General features: G+C 47.2%; 1 protein-coding gene and 1 long non-coding RNA gene across 5 annotated transcripts in view; one reads left to right on the forward strand and one right to left on the reverse strand.

Moving 5' to 3' along the window:
• Positions 1-250: 250 nt before the first annotated feature.
• LOC113015654 (uncharacterized) lies at positions 251-3,909 on the forward strand. The gene is made up of 2 exons (XR_003271140.1): positions 251-2,737; positions 2,886-3,909. It is a non-coding gene; the product is annotated as an uncharacterized LOC113015654 (long non-coding RNA).
• A 3,699-nt stretch (positions 3,910-7,608) lies between these two features.
• The window catches only part of arhgef18b (rho/rac guanine nucleotide exchange factor (GEF) 18b), a 38,103-nt gene continuing 23,725 nt past the window's right edge, over positions 7,609-21,986 (reverse strand). For all 4 annotated transcript variants that reach the window (XM_026157740.1, XM_026157741.1, XM_026157739.1 and 1 more), the window contains 20 exons: positions 21,216-21,420; positions 20,558-20,664; positions 19,482-19,622; positions 18,920-19,170; positions 18,725-18,850; positions 18,508-18,625; positions 18,177-18,431; positions 18,004-18,080; positions 17,649-17,827; positions 17,450-17,523; positions 17,146-17,331; positions 16,859-17,008; positions 16,250-16,359; positions 15,740-15,802; positions 15,542-15,589; positions 15,143-15,424; positions 14,866-15,015; positions 9,735-10,062; positions 9,155-9,298; positions 7,609-8,762 (listed from right to left, as the gene is read on the reverse strand). In XM_026157740.1, coding sequence (XP_026013525.1) covers positions 8,473-8,762; positions 9,155-9,298; positions 9,735-10,062; positions 14,866-15,015; positions 15,143-15,424; positions 15,542-15,589; positions 15,740-15,802; positions 16,250-16,359; positions 16,859-17,008; positions 17,146-17,331; positions 17,450-17,523; positions 17,649-17,827; positions 18,004-18,080; positions 18,177-18,431; positions 18,508-18,625; positions 18,725-18,850; positions 18,920-19,170; positions 19,482-19,622; positions 20,558-20,664; positions 21,216-21,420 — 3,284 coding nt within the window. In that variant the 3' untranslated portion in view covers positions 7,609-8,472. The remainder of the gene's footprint in view (positions 8,763-9,154; positions 9,299-9,734; positions 10,063-14,865; positions 15,016-15,142; positions 15,425-15,541; positions 15,590-15,739; positions 15,803-16,249; positions 16,360-16,858; positions 17,009-17,145; positions 17,332-17,449; positions 17,524-17,648; positions 17,828-18,003; positions 18,081-18,176; positions 18,432-18,507; positions 18,626-18,724; positions 18,851-18,919; positions 19,171-19,481; positions 19,623-20,557; positions 20,665-21,215; positions 21,421-21,986) is intronic.

A 21,986-nucleotide genomic window follows, 5' to 3' on the forward strand; every position in this document is an offset into this window, starting at 1 on the left:
ATTCCCTTTTGATTCGTTGCACATCACTCTGTGCGCAGAAGGGTTCCTTCAGGCATTAAGGTTCCCTTTTACCCTACATATACATGCATGCAGCCATTTACTTGGAAACATGACACATGCTCTCCAGACTTTCAAAAACAACTTTGATAATGGCGAGAAACTTTTACACAAAGCCCCCGGGTCTTTCCAGGGAGAGACTTCGCTTCTTAAATTGCCCACATCTTCACATTCTGACATGAAGGAGGTTTTCCATGCTTGCTGCCAGGAGGCTAATTTGCCTTGGCACCACGAGCATTGGACTACCAGAAAATGTGTTTGAATAAGTGCGTGTGTGCGCGTGTGCGTGGATGGGGGAAGTTCTTTTTAATTCTTTGAAATGCCACAGAGACCTCCCGGCCACCCGCATCAGCCCTGAACAACACTGCATCCTGAAGCACTGATGGAAAAAAGCTGCGAACAGAGAATCACCTTGTAAAATGTTGAAAGGCTCTTTATTGGCTATGAAACAACTGCAAACTGATCAGCTTTGAGAAGTGGGAGCAACAGAATGCAGTTTGGCACCGACGTGATGGAAGAGAAGGCTTCAATCACTGAATCACTCATTTCAGCTTATTCATAGAGCCCAGCATACAGACTAACAATAAGACAGCACAAAGATGAGCTCATCCAACAGATTTACTAAGCACACCTGTTCAACTGCATGTTAGAGGAATAACATCCAATCAGCCAATCACATGGCAGCACCTCAGTGCACTGGGATATGTAGACTTGGGCCTGAATCTGCTGATCGGGGATTTTCCAAACAGAATCGTCCGAAAACTGGTGAGAAGAAGAGAAAATATGCAAGCGAGCAAACAGCAGTTTATTGTTGCCGACCATGACCATGATCAAATCATCTCACGCTGCTTTCTTTAGCATGAACTTAGCATGAATGTACTGTAGCCTCTAACAGAGCACCTTTGGGCTGCGGTGAAACAAACTAATGTGCAGCAGCTGTGAGATGCTGTCAGCATGGAGCAAAGTCTCATTGGGACTCCTCGTTGAATCAGTAACACAAAGAACGAAGAACCAGCAGGGTGGATCTAATAATGTTTGAAGTTGATTTTGTTCATCTGGACGTCAGGTTTTTGTGAGCGGGAGAAACCTTCAACCACGGTCTCATGTTTCACCCACTGAAACGTCCAGATGACCAAATCCACGTTTCTGAGTATCTAATAATGTGGCCTCTCATCCACTGAACACACTGTACACTGCAATAGCTGCGCCCTTTTTACACACACTCTCCTCTTATTCAGCTATTTATCAATCAAATGTATATAAGTCATGTATATGTCGTGTCTACTTCTTACTTAGTGTGGTGTCTGTCTTTGTTACTGTTTCTGCTGGAGCACTGTAACCAAAATAATCTCTCCAATAAAGTCTTCTGATTCTGATAAAAGCAATTAAACAACCACATGAGCGCTGATCATCACTGGCTCTTGGATTTCCCCTGAAGCCTCTGACTAACTGTGACAACAGCAAATGTCAGGCTGAGCCGGGCGACGTGTTTTTCAGGTTCCACCGGATGTGCTGAACAGTCCAGGGGAACAAAAGACCCCGGGGGCGCGGGAACGACTCCGCTCTGTTTGCTCTGAAGCCTGCCCCCCCCCCCTCATCCTTTTTAAAATGAAGCCCTTCTGATGATGCTCAGACAAACTGACACCAACATCTGAACCAACCATCTAGATAAGTACTGCTTGTGGTCTCGCACTGTGCCCGAGCTTTAAATTACACGCCCTGCTGTTACAGCGGTGTCAGTTTTCTCATCTAATCCTTGGTAAGATAGCAGGTGCATTTCAGACTAAACATTGTTTGTAGTCGAGCGCAAATTTGTCTTGGCGAAACTCAGACACGACAACATGAGACTCTGATGTTTACGCTCCTCTTCAACGGGCTGATCTGTGACAATGGGGGCATTCATCACTTCCTCATATGGCGTAATCGGCACACGGGAATAAAACTGGACCAACGAGACAGTCGCCGGGCTGTAGCTGACTGCAAAATGCAAATCCTGTGAGCACAAAGGGCGAGTCAGCACAGAGCACACTTCCTTTATAATCCATCGGAGCCTTTTCGATTCACCTGAGGCGTCTCTTCTAGCAGAACAATAGACCTCCACCTGATCTGATTTCTACCTGGCGTAACCTTTCACCATTCCCCCGACACAGGGACCTTTGTTGATCCCAGATGAAGGATCAGATCAGGTTGAAGCAACAATGATTTTCATTCATCTGGAGCAAAACTTTGCTTATACACATCGTGCTTTACAGCTCGTGAGAAGACGTACAGGCACACAAGCTGTTGCAGGCCAGTGACCTTCACTGTTCTGCTCTTTATCACTGATAACAGTCAAAACCCAAAATACCGCATCCCCCACAAGCTTCCCTTTCCCAGAATGCACCACATCCTGCCAAGAAGGTTATGTAAGCCAAATCTGAAGCAGCCTTGGCTGAGAGACATGTTTTACTGCTGGCTGTGTTCCTGTTATCACCTTGGGTGTTTGTAAAGAGGACAGATAGAGTCTGCTTTGTGTCTTTTCAACAAGAGGATCCTTGTGTCAGCCAGGAGCGACGACGAAGCCGTCAGATAAGCAGACATCGAGCACATTCCTTCATAGCGTTAGTTTCAAACACAGCGAGCAGGACAACGCTGAGGATGCAGGTTTAGAAACACTGCGGCTGACAAAGGAAACGAAAAGGTGAAAACTGGTGTTAATGCTGGTAGATGTGCACATTTACATGATAAGAAACCATTTCAGAATAATGTTCCTCGATGTAAAGTTGTGATCATCATCTATTGTACATAATATCACCAGACTCACAATCTGGAGAAATCTCTGTGTGCAGGAGACGAGGCTGGAAATGAATAACGGATGTGCCTCATTCCCTCAGGCACGACTGTCGCTGCATCCACAGATAAGCTTAAAGCAGCCACACGTGAACACGGTCGTCACTGAGGAGGAAAACTGTTCTGTGGTCAGAGGACTCAAGGTTGGAAATTCCTTTTAAAAACATGGACGCCACGTCCTCCAGCCTAAAGACGAGAGACACCACCTGGTTTGTTATCAGCTCCCAGTTCAAACGCCTGCATCTCTGTGGTCTGGGGGTGGATTAGTGCCTATGGAATTGACAGCTTGCACATCTGGAAAGGCACCATCAGTTCTGACAGGTATATGCAGGTTTTACAGCAACATGCACCAGCATTATGACCACTGACGTGAAGAACACCGATTATCTCGTCATCGTAGCACCTGTTAGACAACTGTGATGGCCAGACGACTCTCCAAAAATGCAGCTCTGGTGGGGCGCTCTGGGTCTGCAGCGGCCCAACGAAGGAACCAGATGAACCAGTGTGATGGCAAACCACACACGTCACCACCAGTAGATTCACCTTAGTTTACTTTGCAGTCACTACTTTAATATATTCTACTTATTGTTCAATATTGTTTCTTTATTAAATGTATTTATTTTTCCATCACACCGTCCAGTGTTTATATGGCGTGCACACATATTAACACTGCAAGGTCAACGTTCTGTTTTATGTTAATGCATCTTTGTTTGAGTTACCTGCTGTCTGGCAACGTGCTGGGAGAGCTGAAGAACCACTGACAGCCTAATCGGGTGAAACCACATGCTTCATGGGGGGGGTTCATGTTTGTTTAATTGTTTCGTATTAGTCGTTCATACGGCAGTTCCCCTGTGTCATTTCAGCAGGTCAGTGTGTCTTATGTTTGTTTGAGGTTTGTTAATTGTTATTCTGAGTTTAGTTTATTGACTTGACCTGTTTTATTGGTCTGCCTGTTTAAGTTTTTTGGCTTCGTTAAATATATTTTCATATTTTTGGGTCAATAAAACCCTTTTTTGAATTAAACCCTGGTGTTCTTTATGCTTTACTGCTTGGTTCCTGACAACCAGCAACGGCTCACTGGTGGGCCTGATTACCACCTACCTACTGAACCACTGCTGCAGACCATGAACAACTTTTCATGGAAACGTTTTCCCTGAAGTCTGAAATATGTCAGCGGGATAATGTGCAGTGCCTCAAAGGAAAATGGTTCAGGAATGTTTGAGGAGCACAGAGATGAGTTTGAGGTGTTGACTCGGCCTCCAAATCCCCCTGAGCTCAATCTAATCCAGCATCTGTGGGACGTGCTGGACAAACTAGCCCCGCCTCCCGATTTATGAGCGAATTTCTTTCTTAAAATGGTAAATTTTCCTCAACAATTTAAACATCGGATATGTTTTTCCCCCAGTTATTTATGGGAGAGAAGACCTTAGAGCAGCTTGAGGGAAATTGTGAAGCTTCATTTCTTTTATTATAAAAACTATTTTGCGTTGAAGAAAAGCTGATTTGTTTGTATACGTTGTCTTTGTTAGAAATCAATATGTGACAAAATGTGGGGACTCTCCACTTAAGATGATGTAATAATGCCACAGCGGCGGTGGAGAGGAGGTAAATGATTTTTTGAGTGATGACAACAAAAACATGACTCCAAGTAGCCATGATGACCTAACGGCTCATTCCAGCAAGCAGCGCACTGAACAACAACCACAGCGACGCAGAGTCCATCAAACCAAGATTAGTCTCAGTGTTTTATGAGCCCGCAGGGATGTTTGTCTGCACGTCTGGACTCTGCAGAGCATCTATTTGTTTAACTCTGCGGTGAGAACAGGCTCTGACTCCTGACTTCCTGCAAACAGCATTACATAAACCGCCTCTGAGCTGTGAATCAGTCGGGCTGAGATGGATTGGAGGCGCTGGATGAGAGAAGGGGGAAGAAACAGGGAGACAGGAATTGGGCAGAGCAGTGGAAGGACTGAGACAGAAACAAAGACAGATTAAAGTGCAGCTTCCCTCCGCAGGGGAAGCAGCCTGGAAAAATAATTGTCGAGAGGAGACAGAGGAAAGCCACTAATGACAGCAGACAATAAAAACTGGCCGCTGCTGCAGCGTCTTCCCAGCCAGAACGACAATAAGGGAGGAGCTGGCGGCCCCGCTGTTAGCGATGTCCACCAAAGGATTGAACAGCCTCAACCGCAGCACCTGAATAGATCCTCGTCTGGGAATAGACTGTTATTAAGTCGTCTAAACACAGGGTCAGTAACACCGCCGCGGCACCTCCGAGACACTGGGAGATGGCACGGGTGCCAGCTAATTGGGTGGTCAGGATTATTTTGACGAGCAGTGAATAAAAGTGCGTATGAGTCGGAATTATACGCTGCACGTGCGCAGCCAGTAAACAGTGCGTGCTCGACAGCAATGATCCAAACGCGCGGCACAAAGAGGACAAACAAAGCGAATTATTTCAAGACTTTTTATTACTAAATGTTTCTAATTCAGCAGTTTGTGTCCGCAGGTCATTCTAACAGTCGCAAAGTGAATAAAATAAACGGTACAAAAAAGCATCAGTTTTGCTGTGTGCTACAAACGTCATTAGACACTAAAGTTCACATGACAACAAAGACGCATTCTGAACATTCATTTTCCCTTTCAAGTATGCTACTATCCAAAGTGACTAGTGTAAAGTTGGCAGAGGAAATAAAACAAGTATTTACACGTTACAGGTCCAACAAATGCATTTCAAAATGTTTCCACACACACCGTCCACAGGGACGCCACCGACCGGCCTCCACGTCGGAAAGCAGAAACGAGACTACAGCGAAGCAACGTTTAAGACTCGAGTTGATCCACAAGGCAGCCTTCATCTCCCCGCTGAGGTTTCGTTAAAGTCTCGGACCTGGAGCAGAAGCGAAGCACTCGAACACGAGCTGAAAACAGAAATGCAGACCGGAGGAAACGTCCCGAAAAGCTTAAGTGGCTTTTTCAGCTGAGATGATCTTCATGATCGAGTCTCACCTGTTAAGTAACCACCAGAGTAAGCTGGCTGATGAACCTGTGAACTTGCTTGTTGTGCCAAACTCGTGAGCGTCAGTCCAAAAATACAAGAAACTCACACACTACATATCAGCTGAATAAAAATGTAAATAATCGTTTGTGACTAAAGCGATATTTGAGATGAGGCGGCACATGAGCTGTAGCTCAGGCGGTAGAGCAGGTCATCTACTGATCGGAAGGCTGGTGGTTCGATTCCTGGCTTTACTACTAACCCCAATGCATCCATCGGAGTGTGAATGTTAGAAAGCACGACACCGAGCCCCGTCAGCTGAACGCCTCTTTGGTTTAACCAACTGAAACAAGTGGATCATTTCATCCATGAACTCAGTGAACCTGCGACCAGAGAGCCGACCGGCAGAGAGCCGCCGCTGGTTAAATACCTTCATTTACACAGCAAATGATGAACGATTGTGATTTCTGCCAAGACTGCATTCAGGAAGGTGAAACAGTACCAGATTGTACATACACACGTGTGTATTTTAAGTGTATATACAGAAATACACATAACGGACACGTGTAGGAGGGCGGCGACCAGCATGTACAATAATATACATAATATACACAAAAACCTGCTCCTAGTCGAGCCCGTGATCACAGCTTCAGACACCAGCTCGTTTTGGATCAACAAACTCTGACGTCCACACGCGTGCAGAGGAACAAACCACAGCTGTGCCTCCACAGCTGCCACAGCATCGCTCTTCTGTCAGGCAGGCACAGAGATTTAAGACAAGGCTGACGAAACGTCTTCAACAATAAATACAGAACACAGTCAACAGAAACTCAAACCCGAACGGGCTAAAATGTACCCGCCAGGTTTTTTCTTACAAACTGTAAAGTCATCAAAATGAGCTCGAGTGACAAAAACAGATTAAAATTTCATTAAACCTAAAAATAATAATAAGACTCACGTGGATTGAAATGGAAAATAAAGAACCTTTAAGCTGCTTCATTCCTCTGTGATCGTTTATCTCAAATTCTGATATTGGAAAAGCTGAATGTGACCTACAGCACGTTTTTATGTCTGCGTCAAACAGACACTGCTGATTGACATTTTTCCTCCCCAGAGAGACAGCAGAGGACACGGCTCCCCACTGTGTCCAGAGCATCTCTCTAGCTCTGTATATATGGAATATGTCGGCCGTGTGCGTCCACTCAGAGAACCCGAGTTGCAATGTAACCAAATGCAGTCAAGAATCCCTGTGCAGCCTGTATATTCCATATATATGGAGCTGGACAGGTAGTCTCTTTACTCAGAGAACCGGGGTTATATTGTAACCAATTGTTCTATTTCACGATATATTTGATACTTTTCAGTATCTGAAGCCCACATCCTCTCTCCTGAAACCGTTCCGTTCCAATAGGTTGTCTTGTTTTTCTATTCAGGCTACTGACAAGACAACTACAGCAGTTTAAAGATTGCTTTTAAAATAGCTTCCAGCATGAAATGTACAGGACACCCACTCGAGCTCCACTAACAAATGTTTCATACTGATGTGACTCATAAAGTGATGATGGGGGGCGGGGAGGGGCTTCCTGCGGTGAGACAAACTCAGTAAAGTGGGGACAAACTCAGACATCTGCAATTAGCTTCCTGAATAAGTATAAGTGGAAAATTAAAGCCGATGCTAATAAGTTTGTATTAGTTATGTTTCAGAGTCAGCAACAAACGGAGCGTAAAGATGGGAGAGACATTTATTTGTTGTTATTCAACACCCAGCGTTCGGGGAAAGAGTTGAAACTATGTGACAAAGATTGCGAGTTTGTCTCACTCTGCATGAGTTTCATTAGTTGCACAATTAGCCAAACTCCCCCGGGGTTGAAATGAAGTAACAGGACGCGACAGCTTAGACAAGACGGCTTTCATAAAAAGAGGAAAAACCAAGGACGTAATCAATAAACACAATTAAGACAAATAACAAAATGAAAGGAAGCTTCATCATTTTAACAGCTGTGCAGTCAGACACTACACAGTTTGTCCGTTCGTCCATCAGTCTGGGCTGAAGTATTTACACTGTGCAAATGAAACATCGAGCAGACAGTGTTAGAGTTTCTTTCACGTGGTTCCAGGTGCCGTAAGATCTCCGTCGCTTCCCCGACTGTCCTGATTTCACTCCTCTTGACAAAAAACAACCGTTTCTCTTCCTTTCAGTCACGTCCTGGTTCAGCTCTCATGGATAATGTCTTTGGATCGCTAAAACTTCATTTACACCTTTTTTTCACACTCCTTTGTTTCCCCAAAGGTCTCTCCTTCATGATTCAGCCAATTAAGTTTAGATATAAAACTTAAATAAAATAAGATTAAACGATTACACTAATACTGGCAGTTTAGGGCCAGATGAGGGTTATTAAAAACAAACGCCGTCTTTCTCTCCATGTGAACCACAGCAGCCCTCCTCCCTGCAACAAACCTCACCAGCCTTACTGAAACAATGCGTCTGCATTCACATGATCGCATGGAAGGTGCTCTTCAGAATGGGCCTTATGGTTTAATGGGGATGACGATCAATCCCTGGACTGGTTTTTTCCTCTATCGTAAGTTCAGAAGAAGATGACATCCTCCTTATTGAGGTCCTCTGTGGTGAACTTGTAGGGCGGCGGCAGGCTGTGGCTGAGCCCTTGAACCTGTGCGCTGGGATTGAGGCTCTGCGGCTGCACGGGGGAGTGGAACTGAAGAGCGCTGGTGCTCTGCGAGTGGGGAGGTATGATGGGAGGCTGCAGGGAGGGTTGAGGATGGGACTGTGCAGGAGGCATGGGGGGCTTCTGAACATTTGGAGGGTGGGAGGCAGACTGGATGTCTGGTCCAGCGTTGTCTAGAGAACTGGGCTGATCTGCAGGAAAGGCAATAAGAACAAAGAATTATTGCAAACACAGTTATTCACAGCAGCTCGATGCAGTCGGGCTTACTCATACAGGAATGTAGTCACATAATCCTGCCAGAGCTTTTTTCTTTGTAGCTGCAGCAGAGACGATTAAAACGTCTGTGTCAGCAGCACCACTTGATATTAATCATACATGAAACTGATAGGTGTTTACACAGGGTGAGGCTGGGCATGCAGACTTCAGAGAGGAATGTGACTGGGTGGGGTCAGGTTTGCCCAGGTGGAGAACGCAACTCTTTTGTTTGCATCTATGAGAACCAGGATTAATAATGCAGCAGGCAAAGACGGACGAGAGGAGATTGTGTTTGAGTTCGTCTGATTGAGCGCGTGCGCAGCGATACCTGCGTGGTGATGCTGGGTGTGCGACTGAGGAGGGGCCAACATCGGGACCTGCTGGTGGGGGCTGACGGAGCGCTTGACCTTGTGGGCGTTGTCCTCTTTGGTGGAAAGCTTCAGTGGGAGCACCTGCTTCGTGTCCAGCGAGGCTGCGGGGAGACCGAGGGAGGGGACGGGGAGCAGAGAGATCAGATTAGATGAGGCCACTGTTTGATAAGCCTGACCCAGTGAGGACTGCCATGTGATTCTAATGAGACCGATCAGGCCGAGCGCAGGTCAGGCAAGAAAATCCATTTTAATAGAGAGTCTGCTGCACTGATTAACATCACCTACGGGAGGGAGAGACTTAGAGCCTAACGGCCTACACCCAGAGTGCTTCGCTCAAAAAGCACCTGAGCTTTACAAACTGCTTTGAGTAAACAGTCTCTCACGAGTGTGAGCGAGAGACGACCCGCACCGTTATCACCTTCCTTGGTACCTTTCTAAACAGGACTGCACTGTATAGTATTTACACCTGTGGCCATTTAATATCAAGTCTGCAAGTGCTGGAATTTCTGATGCGCGGCCATGATCCCGGCGCCTCACCGGTGCTGTCGGTGCGATGCGAAGCTTTGCCGCTCTTGCTTCCTTTCCCTTTGCTGCTGTTGATTGCCGCCAGCTTGGTGGGGATCTGCTGCTGAACCCCGACCGGCTTGTGCAGCTGGTTGGTGGTGCTGAAGAGATGGAGCGGCACCTCCGTCTTTAGCGGCAAAGTCGAGGAGCCCGTCTCACGTCGCGCTATCACCTCGGGACGCTCCGGATAGTCGGCTTGTGCCACGGACATGCTGCCACGCACCAGCGGCTTCGGAGGCAAGTCGGCGGACCCGGAGGACATGAGGAGATCTCCATTTAGACTTCCAGAAAGGGGAGCCACCTGCAGGACAGGAAAGAACGGGTTATTCTTAAGGTGGACTTTTAAGCTCAGTCTCCGTATCGATGCGTCGATTCAGTTTAGAATCACAGCTGCAAATGTTTGCACAGCCCGTGTGTGCGTGTGCATGAGAACACAACTGCAAACAGCTGCAGAGAATACACAGATCGCACGCCATGAATCGTCTGCCCTCTGTAATGGCAGGGCGTCATCAAATCTGCTGAGGCGCTGGGTATTTACGGGCTAAAGAGGGAATCAGAAACACATTGGGCTCTTGCTGAGCATGCATTTTGGTACATCTGGTGCAAGCTTTTGATTCCCCCCCAAAGCTGCTTGAGGACAAAGCGCACAGAGACACAGACACAGAAAATCAGAAACATAAAACCCTTAATAATCCGTGCGCACACAAAGGCGTGTCGAACAAAACGAACAGGACTGCTAAACAAGCAGGCGAACAGGAAAACGGCTCCGGTGACATGAGCGGATAATAGGAATCGCATTTTCCACTTAATTACTAGAAGGGAGGAAAGACGATCTGGAGGCCGAGTCAACGTCAGCGTCCGAGCTGCACTCAGTGAGACGGATTTCTGCAACAATGCAGTGATGTGGTGTTTGTGTTAACAATCCCACAAGTTTCATCGCCACAAAGGCTCCTTTCAGCGCACTTTTGTAAGAAATACTACACAACCAAACTTTGCTAATCCGCCTCTGCAGCGCTGTGACCCAGTTATGGTGGAGGATGATATTTATCTGACATTATATAAGAAGTCAAAGAACAATGGCCGACTACGAATCAGCCAGAAGGGGTTAACTCTTCATCGTCCTCTTACGTGATAATGATGATGATGAGAATAACAGACAGGAAATCTTTGGGGATTACTACCATGGTCTTAATTATAAAAATAAACGAACAGCCTTCCTCTAAACGGTGTTTAATGTTGTACAAATATCAACATCAGTTTCTCTGTGGCATCAGCCTGTCTGCGAGCAGTCCACGTGCAACGTGATTGATGCTGCTGCTGACACTTCCTGTGGCGATGGGGAACGCCTGACTGAAGGCAGACTCATCCGAGCGCTCTCGTGTGCAGACTGTAGCTTCCTCTAGCCGAGACAGTGAAGGGGCCCTCTGTGGGCGAAGTCTCCATTCATCCTTTCTTGACCCCTCGGTTTTGCTTCTTCTCCGTAATTTTTCCTCTTTCGGCACTCGCTCATCTCGGCACACAGATCCTTCATTGTTCCCACAACAAGGTGATCTGCTTTAAGCGACGCAAACAGCAGGTTTCCAGGGCAGTAAACCACGCACGAGCTGCCGAGCACAAAGAGCTCTGACTGACAGCACATAAACAATTAGCACTGGCTGCCTTCCACAGGGTACTGCTAATGCTGGGTTTGGACTAGCTGATTACAGAGCCAGGTTCCTCTCAGCCTGCATATTCCCATATCATAATGTATCCACGAACCCTGCACAAAGACTTCTATATGCTGACAACACCAGCTCGGGGCTTTTAGCTGGGAGTAATTCATGTGTTGAACAGTGACGTTAAAAATGTTTTTTATGGTTAATTTGCAGCTGTGATCCAGGCTGAAGTCACGAGATTAGCAGGCAAAACACGTTTAATCCAAAATCAAACTGCACCTAAGTAAATCCTACAGTTCCTGAATGTGGTCCGACTCAGAGAAAGCACACGGTGTTTCACAGCAGCTGTTATTCATGCCACAAAATTATTAGCCAGCATTTCTTATTAATGCCTGATGAATCTTTTAAGTCTCGCATCAATCAAAAGATCAAACATTTCCATCTTTTCCACTCAGCACAAGTTTTAGACTTCAGTCGATTCTCTACAAATAACAAACATGTGGAGGAACTTTAACCCATTTATGACGTTTCAGTCACTCGCCGGCTGCAGAGGAAGAAAGCAGCCGTGTCTGTTTGGGTTCTCCTTACACCAACAATGATCAATACACTGCAGCTTTATCAATAACATGTCACAGCCTGTTATTACCTTAAAAATCCTCATTAATCCCAAAAAAGCAACTTTCTCCAAGACTCCAGTAAAAGTACTTTGAATGTAAAGCAGTACTTTCCTCTCTCAGAGCAAATGATTCACTGGGAGTAATTTGCTAATATTGTGGTTAAAGACTGAACAGTACTGCACACAGCGTACAGCTAACAGGTGGGAATAGCCACAGTGACAGATGGCTCAGAGAAAATATCTGCCCTCGAGCGCAGTGCTCAGCTCCACAAAGCAACTGCTAGCAGCTGATTATAGAAGAACCCAGAAACAGGCCTTTAGGTTTCTGTGCACATGGTGAGGTGTTGATGAGCGTTTACTGCGAGCTTCACAGAAACACACTGAGACCAAAGCAATTAATATCAGTCTGGAGGCTAAAGCCAAAGAGCAACAAGAACTTTTACTTTGTTTGTTCGTTTGCAGACTTTATGTTTTAGTCACATTTGTGTGTCTTCACATAAAGAAATCAGAGAGGATCTAAATAACACCGTTATGCATGTTTGGCTCCTAATTATTCCACCTTTGTGCTTTCGTGCTCACTCTTAGTAGCTCCTGTTGTCTCGCACTGCCCTTTACGTCACATTTTTAGGTACACCCATTCAGCTGCTCGTGAAACAGCTGGTGCATGGAGCAATTTGGCCAACTGTTTCTTGATCATGTTGTTTACGTTCACTTAAACCTAGAAATCGAGATGTAACCTCAGCAACGCTTGGCTTTTATGACCTTCCAATTACAAGAGTACTGAACAATCAGACCACAGCCAACCCAAATCCCGGGGCCAACTACGATCAGACGAGATAACACAGATCAAAGAGGAAAAAAATGCTCTCTTCAGTCAGAACATGTCAAAACCTGCACAGTTGTCGCTCACGTATGTTAAGAAATGCGCACACAGAAGCATGTCTCTTTTTATGAGTCTAATCAAAGCTCTCTGCGATTGCTGATGAGTCCTCATTTTGGTTGGTGGCAGATAAATGTCTGTTGATATCAGCTTGGCCAGGAGCCTGGAACAGATCCTGCGGGTGTAGCTAATGAAAAGACCGTTTGATGTGTTTGACACAGAGGGAGAAGAAACCACTTCCAAATCTCTCCAAACAACAGCCAAGAAAGTCCCAGCCAACAGCATAGAACTGAAACCCATAGACGCTGCACGTATGTACAAAATGCACGCACAAAGACTGATTACATAGGTTGTAAGTGTGATGTAGTTCAGGTCTCATCTTGCAGTTCATGCAACAAACTTCACAGAAACCTTTTTCACCGTCACCGTTTCAGCAGAGGCCTCTATAATTAGAAGAGGATTACTCATGACAGAGGATTAGGTCAGTTCACCCAGAGGCTCTGCTGCTTCATCAGAGGGGATGCGGTTCTCCTGGAGCCACTGAAGTACTCCAGATATGACTCACAGTCAAAGGCCTCTGCAGCTTGTAATGAGATGATAACTGCAATAATTCACATCAGCTGGTTATGTTTGTGTACATCCTGAGTCTACACTCCCGTTACTCGAGGTCTGGGGCATTAAAAAAGGTTCCTAACATGAAATCTGTGAGAATGCACGAGGGCAAAGGTCACCGTGTGAAGCTGAGCAAAGTTACAGACTATTTTAAAAAAGGAATCCACAGTTGCAAAAGAGCTCTGTAGCGCTTTCTGGGACGTGAATGAACAGCGTCGTGTCAGCTGACAGTTAGTCAGCATGGTATGCAGGCTGGAGACGCTGGCCAATCAGCAGAGAGGGACTTATGACATAACTATAGATTGCAATCAGACAGAAATACATGCATATGAGCCCATGTAACAGCACCAATGGTTTACAGACTTGAGTAATTGCAGTCCAGTGACGGTGAATCACTGTGCTGCAGTCAGAGTCATCACAACATCATTGGAAAAAGGCAGCACGCACATGGTGTGCGTGTAGCTGGTAGCTTTTCACATTCACGCTGTAATATTAGTATTTGAAATTAGCTTTAGGTATTTCTAGAGGCTGTGAAAGAGCTTGAGCCAACACATCGCACTGTTACATAAATCATAACACTTTTTCAGGTAAGCAGGAACCAGAGCGTGCAGTGAGTCCCGGGTCTGCGCTGAGCTGTGTCAGAGTGAATGTGGCGGCGCTCTGTTCATGGACGCATAAAGCTTTGCTGCATCAGCTACAAATGAACGAAGTCAATTCAAAGTATGTGATTCAGGCGCTGATTATAAATGCTCTATCCACTGATATTTTTTTTCTTTGACAAACAGATAAAATCTGTGTCAAGACAAAAGTTGCCGGTGCACACAGACACCCCACTAAGCTGTAATTGGTTGTTGCAGACCTTTGAAAACACTAAAGGCTGATATTAAGTAGCTCCTTGACAGATTTGTTAGCATCGGGCATGAAATTACAGTCAGTGGCTCTGTCTCAGAACTGCTCTCCCATGAAGCTCACAATGCAACGCATTGTAGCGTAAGGAGAGGAAGCATAAGCAAAGACGAGAGCGGCTGGGGGGTAAGGAGATGAAGCACACAGAGGTGTGTTTTCAACCGTCAGTGTAACATCAGCCCGTCTATGACACCGATGCTTCTCCCACTCGTAGGAGACCCGATAAGCAACTTAACAAAGGGTCCTGTGGCAGCTTCTTCATGTTTCCACTTCAAAGTGATGAAGAGAGAAAGGGCACACGGACACACTAATGAACCATCGTGCAAAAGCGAGCACAAAGAAATGCTTCAAATCAAATGCATGCAACACGTGTGAGCCCGTAATACATCATAACAATAACAACAGTGCATGTGGCCACCAGCACGGGTGCCCCACCTCAATGGTCTTCCTCTTGATCTTCTTCTGGTGTTCCAGGCGTTCCTTTTCTTTCTCCACAGCTCTGGTGGACTCTCTCAGTCTCTCCAGGTCCTGCTGGTACGTCTCCCTCTGCATGTCCAACTCCTCCTTCTCTTTTGCCAGTTGCTCCTGCGCAACAAGAAGTGATGCTGCAGCTTAGGCTTTGTTAAATATAAGCTCAGCAAGTTTAGTCTTCAGCAAACAGAAAGCCAAACGTAACTGTCCTGCAGCTCTTAGGTAACAGAGAGCACCTCACCTCCGTCCTCCTGCACTCCTCCTCTCTTTGTCGTAGCCTGGCCTCGGTAGCCTCCACCTGCTGGCGGTGCCTCTCCCTCTCCTTCTCCCAGCGCTGCTGCTCCTGCCGGTGCTGCGACTGCAGCTTGTGGAGGCTGGCCAGCTCCTCTCTCTGCAAGGCCAGAGTCCGCTGCTTCTCCTGCTCCAGGAGCACGTTCCCCTTGTGGCGGCCGGGCAGGGAGGCCCGCTCCGTCAGCGAGGCCCGCTGCAGCTCGATCTGACTGTCCTGCTGCGAAACAATGGCCTGAAGAGACACACGAGACCAGGTGAAACAACAAAAACGTCGCAGACGATGATGAGCAGCTGAGATGTTATTACATACTAATGCATTTCATTTATAGAGTGAAGGGCAGACTTTCACCTCCAGACTGTAGAGCCTCTGTGAGAGCATCAGCACTCTGTCAAAGAACTAGAGTGCAAAGACAGACAAGGTCAGCACGCTCAAATATCCACAACACAACATTTTACTGGGTTAATAAACATCTCATGGCTGCAGCAGGCACGACTGCGAGCATCAAAGCTGACGTTGTTGTGTAGCTGAGAGATAAGAGGCGCTTACTTCAGCCTCTGGGAACGAGTCGGACCAGATGCGATTCCACCGGGCAGGAGAGCTCTCGTCGACCTGAGCGAGAGACACACAGCGAGCCATCAAACTGCAGTGCTGCACATCACGTACAGTACAATATAAAATATGACCTCAGCACTGAGTTATTTAATTTCAGTTTAGTAGAATTAATTTTGTGAAAAAATCCAAAAGTGATTCCAGGAAACAGCCGTGAAAAACGAATAATAAAGTTTAATAAAAGACGAAAACCGAAACGTGTGAAGTATTAGTTCAGAGCACTGAACAGAGTCTGCTGGCTCTGCTGTCCAGGAGAGACGTTTACTGGAATCAAATGAATGTTCAGAGAATTTGTTTATCGAGGTTTCATCTATGTAGACACAGATGAAGTCACCTGCAAGCACGTGGAAGTTTCCAGAGGACTTGCTCTGGTTCTTACTATTTACAGGAAATAACACCGACTCATCCCGAGGTGTGTGTGTGTGTGTGTGTGTGTGTGTGTCCTACCGTCTGCTCCAGGGCGTGGCTGCCACAGAGGTCTTTCAGCTGAGGGTCAGAGCTGGCTCTTTGACTCCTGTTTCTGGACTCGGCAGAAAAGTTCTTCTTCACACTGCCATCTGGCACACACACACACACACACACACACACACACACACAGAGACACACACACACACACACACACAGAGACACACAGAGACACACAGACACACACACACACACAGAGACACACACACACACACACACACAGAGACACACACACACACACAGAGACACACAGACACACACACACACACACACACACACAGAGACACACAGACACACACACACACACACACACACACACAGAGACACACACACACACACAGAGACACACAGACACACACACACACACACACACACACAGAGACACACACACACACACATTAACAAATCACAAACGCTTGGGGGGGAAAGAAACTGACCGGCAAACGGTCATAATCTAGGAGAAACTTCACACATACAACCAGATTTGTGTGTAAACTGTCCCCACAGATGTATTTATTCATGTGTATTTATCTGTCCTGTATGTGTGACGTCAAACAGACTTCTTTGCGGCTCGCGCTGTGCTGGACTCACTCTTGTTGAAGATGGCGGGGCTGCTGTCGTAGCCCCCAAAGGTGTCGGCTCGCCTGGGCAGAACCCCAGAGCCGCTTCCTTCCTCCCACCTGGCGGGTGCAGGAGGCCCCTCCCTCACTCCAGACTGCAGCAGGTTCTGAAGGTTCTCCACTGAAGCCAAAACAAATCAATAATATTACAACCTACTAATTTATGCAGCAGCTGAGAGACGAGAACACGTGTGTGTGAACGTCATTTAATTCCCTTTGAAACTTAGATGCACGTATTGTCATGCGGCCTGGTCCTACCCTCAGTGATAGCTCCTTTGAGCAGGACCTCCCCCTGCTGGAGGTCTGAGAAGTCTCCTCGAAGCAGAAGTCTGGAGCGCGACGCTGCGTCTTCCAGCCCTGCCACAGACTCGGCCATGTCCGCAAACAGCTGAAGCTTCTCGGTCAGCGCCTGCGTGATCACTGCATCCTTCTGGCTTAGCCGTTCTACAGTTGGGAAGCATGACACAGAAGACTCATTCCTGGACAAGCTTTAATATTCTAGACTTCTAGATAGTTGAAGGGTAAGACAACACACGAGCACCACCTTGTGGCCTCTAGTTACCTCGAAATTCTTTAAACCTGGAAGCTCGCGCCTCTTCTTCCTCACTGAACAGCCTTTCCTCAGTGTGAGGACAGCTAACGGGGGAGAAGACAGGAGCCAGATGAGGAAAGGATCCTGGCTTTGATTGAGGTGTGTGAACACTTTCTTTGGATTAGCCCGAGTGATAAACAGATGCGTGTTTGTGTGTTGCTGCAGCTACCTCTCTGCAGCTTGTCGTATTTGCGTCATCCATGAGTTTCGGTCCTCCTTCGAGCCGGTGTGGATCTCATACATCTCCGGCTCATTGGAAGAGGCACAGATGAGAAACATGGCTTTCTCCTCGTGGGCAACCTCCCTGACTATGAGCTTCTGGAGAGAGATAACTGACGGCTTGTTATCCTGGGAGGACCAGAAGAACAAAAGAGAGGAAGGGGCGGAAACGAGAATGAGAGCTGAACCGATGAGTTTACAAACCTGTCGCCCGTCACAGCAGAATTCTGCTCCTTCTTTCCAAAACACACCGAGCACATTTCTCTTTGATGCCCTTTTATTTTCATAGATACCGACGTACTCACCACTGCAGCAAATACATATTTCTGATCTTTTTCTTGCAGCAAAAGCAACACATCTGACAGCAGCACGGCAAGAATATCTAAAGGAAGAGCAACAGAAATGACAGCTTATTGATTTATAGAACCAGAACACGTGCACAGACAGCAGAGGAGTCATAGTTTTATTATGTGATAACCTTTGAGTCTGCCTGAAGCAGCTCTCCAGCTGACTGTGCCCTCATGAAGCAGCCGTCTCCGGCCCGGCGCGAGGTCCTCCCTCCGAAAGACACGACCGTCTTTGAATTTCCCCTGTGCCTTCGGCTCCATCCTGAGGTGTATTTCTCTGAGCCTGGAGCTCTTCTCGTGGAGATTAACCAACGTGTCCACCCGTACGATGGTGTCTTTGATCAGACCCAGCGCCCGACTCAAATCCACATGCTCGTCCGTACCAGCTAGGAACGAGGAAGAAATGATTAAACACAGCGAAGTCATTCTGGGCAGTAACTGTGATCTACGGAGCAGAAATACCTTCAGTGTTGTGAAGAATGCGCTCAACTAGTACCGGGTACTTTGTAATCCGCTGTGTCACCAATAAAATACACTCAGTCACTCCGAGCCGCCGCACAATAGACAGGTGACTGATTTTCTGCAAGAACAAAAGCAGAAATATTTGATTTGACGCTGCACGGTAACCAACGCCTCTTTAATGTGATATGATGCAGCTAATTCTGTGTCGGCGTCGTACTCGGATGATGTTTTGGAACTTTTTGTTGTTTTGCAGCTGATCTTTGTAGTAGCTGACAGCTTCAGGGTGGTGACTGCAGAAATCTCCATAGCTGTCCTTCATCTTCTCTCCGATTTCACCTGAGAACTGGACAAAGAACAAACGTCAGCTCTGTCGCCGATGGTGGGCATCAGCGTGCGTGCGTCTCCTCCATACCTGTGCGATCAGGACGTCTGCCAGTTTGTTGATGGTGTAGTTCCTGTCGCTGGGCGGGACGAGGCTTTCTCGCCGCCGCTCTTTGAGACGAGACAGGAAGTTTGTGTGAAGGTCGAGGAGGTTTTCCAAGCGGGGAAACAGACAGTCCAGCCTTCCTGCGTCCATCTGGAGGTTCTCCTTCAACTCCCGGACGTAGACGCGCAGCATGATCTTCAGAGTCCTCACATGATGCATCTCTGTCTGCATCAGCTCTACAGGACGACACGCATGTTCTGTAATGCACGTGTGTGTGTCGTGCACTGAGGTGCTGGATGTTGCGTAAAGCTCCTGGTTTTCCCCTCATCTACACACTCCGTTACATTTAGGCTTTTTAAACACACACATTTACACATTAAGGTTTATTTACAGCTCTCGCCGAATTAAATGTGCGATTCCAACTGTGTTACACTTAAAGTGCACGGCCCAATCAGTGTGCCTTTCAAAGCGCCGTCTGCACCCACTGAGCCGCGCGACAGGCGGCTCACTGGCCGGACACGTACAGGAAAAATGAAATCACACTTACCGTATATCACGTCTTGTCTCTTCGCCGTTTCTTTAGTGTGCTTTTTGAGATACTGCTGATCAACCGCCGAACTCCACGAGTCTGCCTCCAAATCCTGAGCATCAGACTCCAGATCAGCCCGCACAGCTGCATAGTGAGCATCTGAGGAGAGCAGCAGAGGCATCACACCTGCTCTGCTTTGTTGGTTATAATTATTTTGAAAAGGACTTCTGAATATTGCATGATGACACCTCAACATGTGCAGAATTTTATAAATAATGACGATTCCTAAATGACCGTTATTGTGCAGGGTCCCTGTTTAACAGCTCATCCTTCTGAACTAAAGGATTTCCCGTCGCCTAAATGAGACAGTTTATAAAATCATCAGCGCGGCCGAGACGACGCACGGCCGAGACGACGCGCGGCCGAGACGACGCGCGGCCGAGACGACGCGCGGCCGAGACGACGCGCGGCCTTGTTTTCATCTTTTAAACGATCTGTAGCAACTTTGTGTCTCACTACAGGAAACTTGGTCGCCTCTGCAGAGGCGAGCAACACTAGTTCAGACACGCTACAGTCGCTTCCAGCAATGCCGAACCCGCGTCGCACGTTATCATCAAGGTCGCTTTCCTCAAAGGGCCGATAACAAAGTGTGACTCCTCCTCAACAACATATGATCTCCGCCCCTTTCATCAGTTATCCATGAGCACAGTGTATGCTGTGATGTTCTTAATATCAGAGATAATATAGGTGATCATCCTCCATATTGATAACACAACTGTGAGGAAAAACAACCATCCTGCCCTGTCATACATTGTTAAAGCGTGGAATAAAACAGGTATCGGCAGAAGCCCTTTCATAAATAAGCCCATAGAGTCTCCAGCCTAGAATACAGGTCGAGGTCAGTCCTGAACCCACAAGTCAAACCAGCAGGACACACAAAGCCCTGAAGGTGAGCTGTCGCTCGAGCAGGCAGCTCTCAGAAGACTCAGTCTGAGAAAAGCTGGTCAACAATTTCCCACTGATACCAACTGAGACTGGAACTGTTATTCCAGTAATTCCAGTTCAAGCCACATTTCAGTCACTCAGCTGCTCACCTTCTACAATGATGGACTCGGTGGTCGAAGGAGCGAGGGAAATCGCGTCTTCATTGTAGCGTTTGGAGCGGGGAGTGTCCGTCTCATCCATCTCCCCAGGGAGGGATCTGAGGGAAGACAACCACAGGTCCAAGGTGGCATACATGGTGAAATGGAAACAACGTGATGCTGCTAGCAGCCAACACGTGCGTTTAAAGACCCAAAGTAGCAAATAAATCAAAGAAAGTAGAGAAAATCTTTCCTGATTTCTTCTTCTCCACCTACTCTTTCACTGGCCCCCCCCCCCGTTACCGAGCCATGCAGCAGAAAAGCAGGCAGCTGCAAGCCGTCTACACTCAGCTTCACAGGGCGTCATATTAGAAGAGACAGCCTGCCTTTAAGTGTCGACTATAAAAACATCTTACGGTGGCAACGGCAAAATATCGTTTGAGCTAAAGAGACGAGAATCTAAAAATATGAGACATTTACATACAGCAGAGCCTGCAAACATCGACAGTGCAGCAATATACGTTTCAGAGAAAGACTGCTCTGTGCTCCTCTGTGAATCTTTCAACTCAAAAAACAAAGAAAATCTCTTGAAAAGGAAACGAGTGAGAAAGTTTTTGAAAGAAAAAAAAAAAGGTTTTTCAGGGGAGAAGTGGATGAAGTCCATACTCACGCTGAACTATTGTTGTAATGAAGGTTGTGGCCAATGCTGGAGGTAGCAGCCGTGGAAGTGCTGGTGGCGAGGGCGGTTTGCGAAGCGCTAGATCCCAACGCACTAATGGTCATGCCTGGGCCACTGAACGAACCTCGATGGCCATCCAGGGCCTGAGATGCGGCCGGGCCTGCCTGATCCCACTCTCTGTCCCGGTCTTTTAGCGCTGGGAAATAAAGACGAGAGACAGGTGATCGGATGCAATTAGAGGACACAGAAGAGGAACATGAGGACAAACGAGGAGAGGACAGAGAGAAAGGAGAAGATGACCGGCGAAGTGGAGCGGAGGAGGAGCTCTTCGTGTCCTGCCCGAGCCGACCCCAGTGCTTTCTCAGCCAGGATCGCGGCAGGGATCGGAAGAATCTGCAGGTGATCATGTCGCGGTGCATCAACATTCGCATCCCCACACGTCCAGACAGACCCCACGAGGAGGCGGAGGACGCTTTGAAGGGTCCCTTTGTTTGGAAAGATCTTTTAGCAACCACCAGCTCCATTGCAAAGGTCTTCAAATCGGATGAGCGACTCAAGGAGAAGTGCAATAATGCAAACTGAGCGAGGTCACCAGTGTAAACAATGAGCCGAGAACAGCGCGAACCCCGCTTTTATACGCAGCCCACGAGACCCTTCAAGCCCGAGCTCCTCAGTAGAAGTAACTTCTAGAAAGACGCACACCCTTTGATGTTTCTCGCACTTTCTGATCCTTCACGCCTCCTCAATTCCTCCCTCTCTTGC

This window comes from Astatotilapia calliptera, chromosome 23 (genome assembly GCF_900246225.1).
Source record: "Astatotilapia calliptera chromosome 23, fAstCal1.2, whole genome shotgun sequence".
In the NCBI taxonomy this organism is placed as follows: domain Eukaryota; kingdom Metazoa; phylum Chordata; class Actinopteri; order Cichliformes; family Cichlidae; genus Astatotilapia; species Astatotilapia calliptera.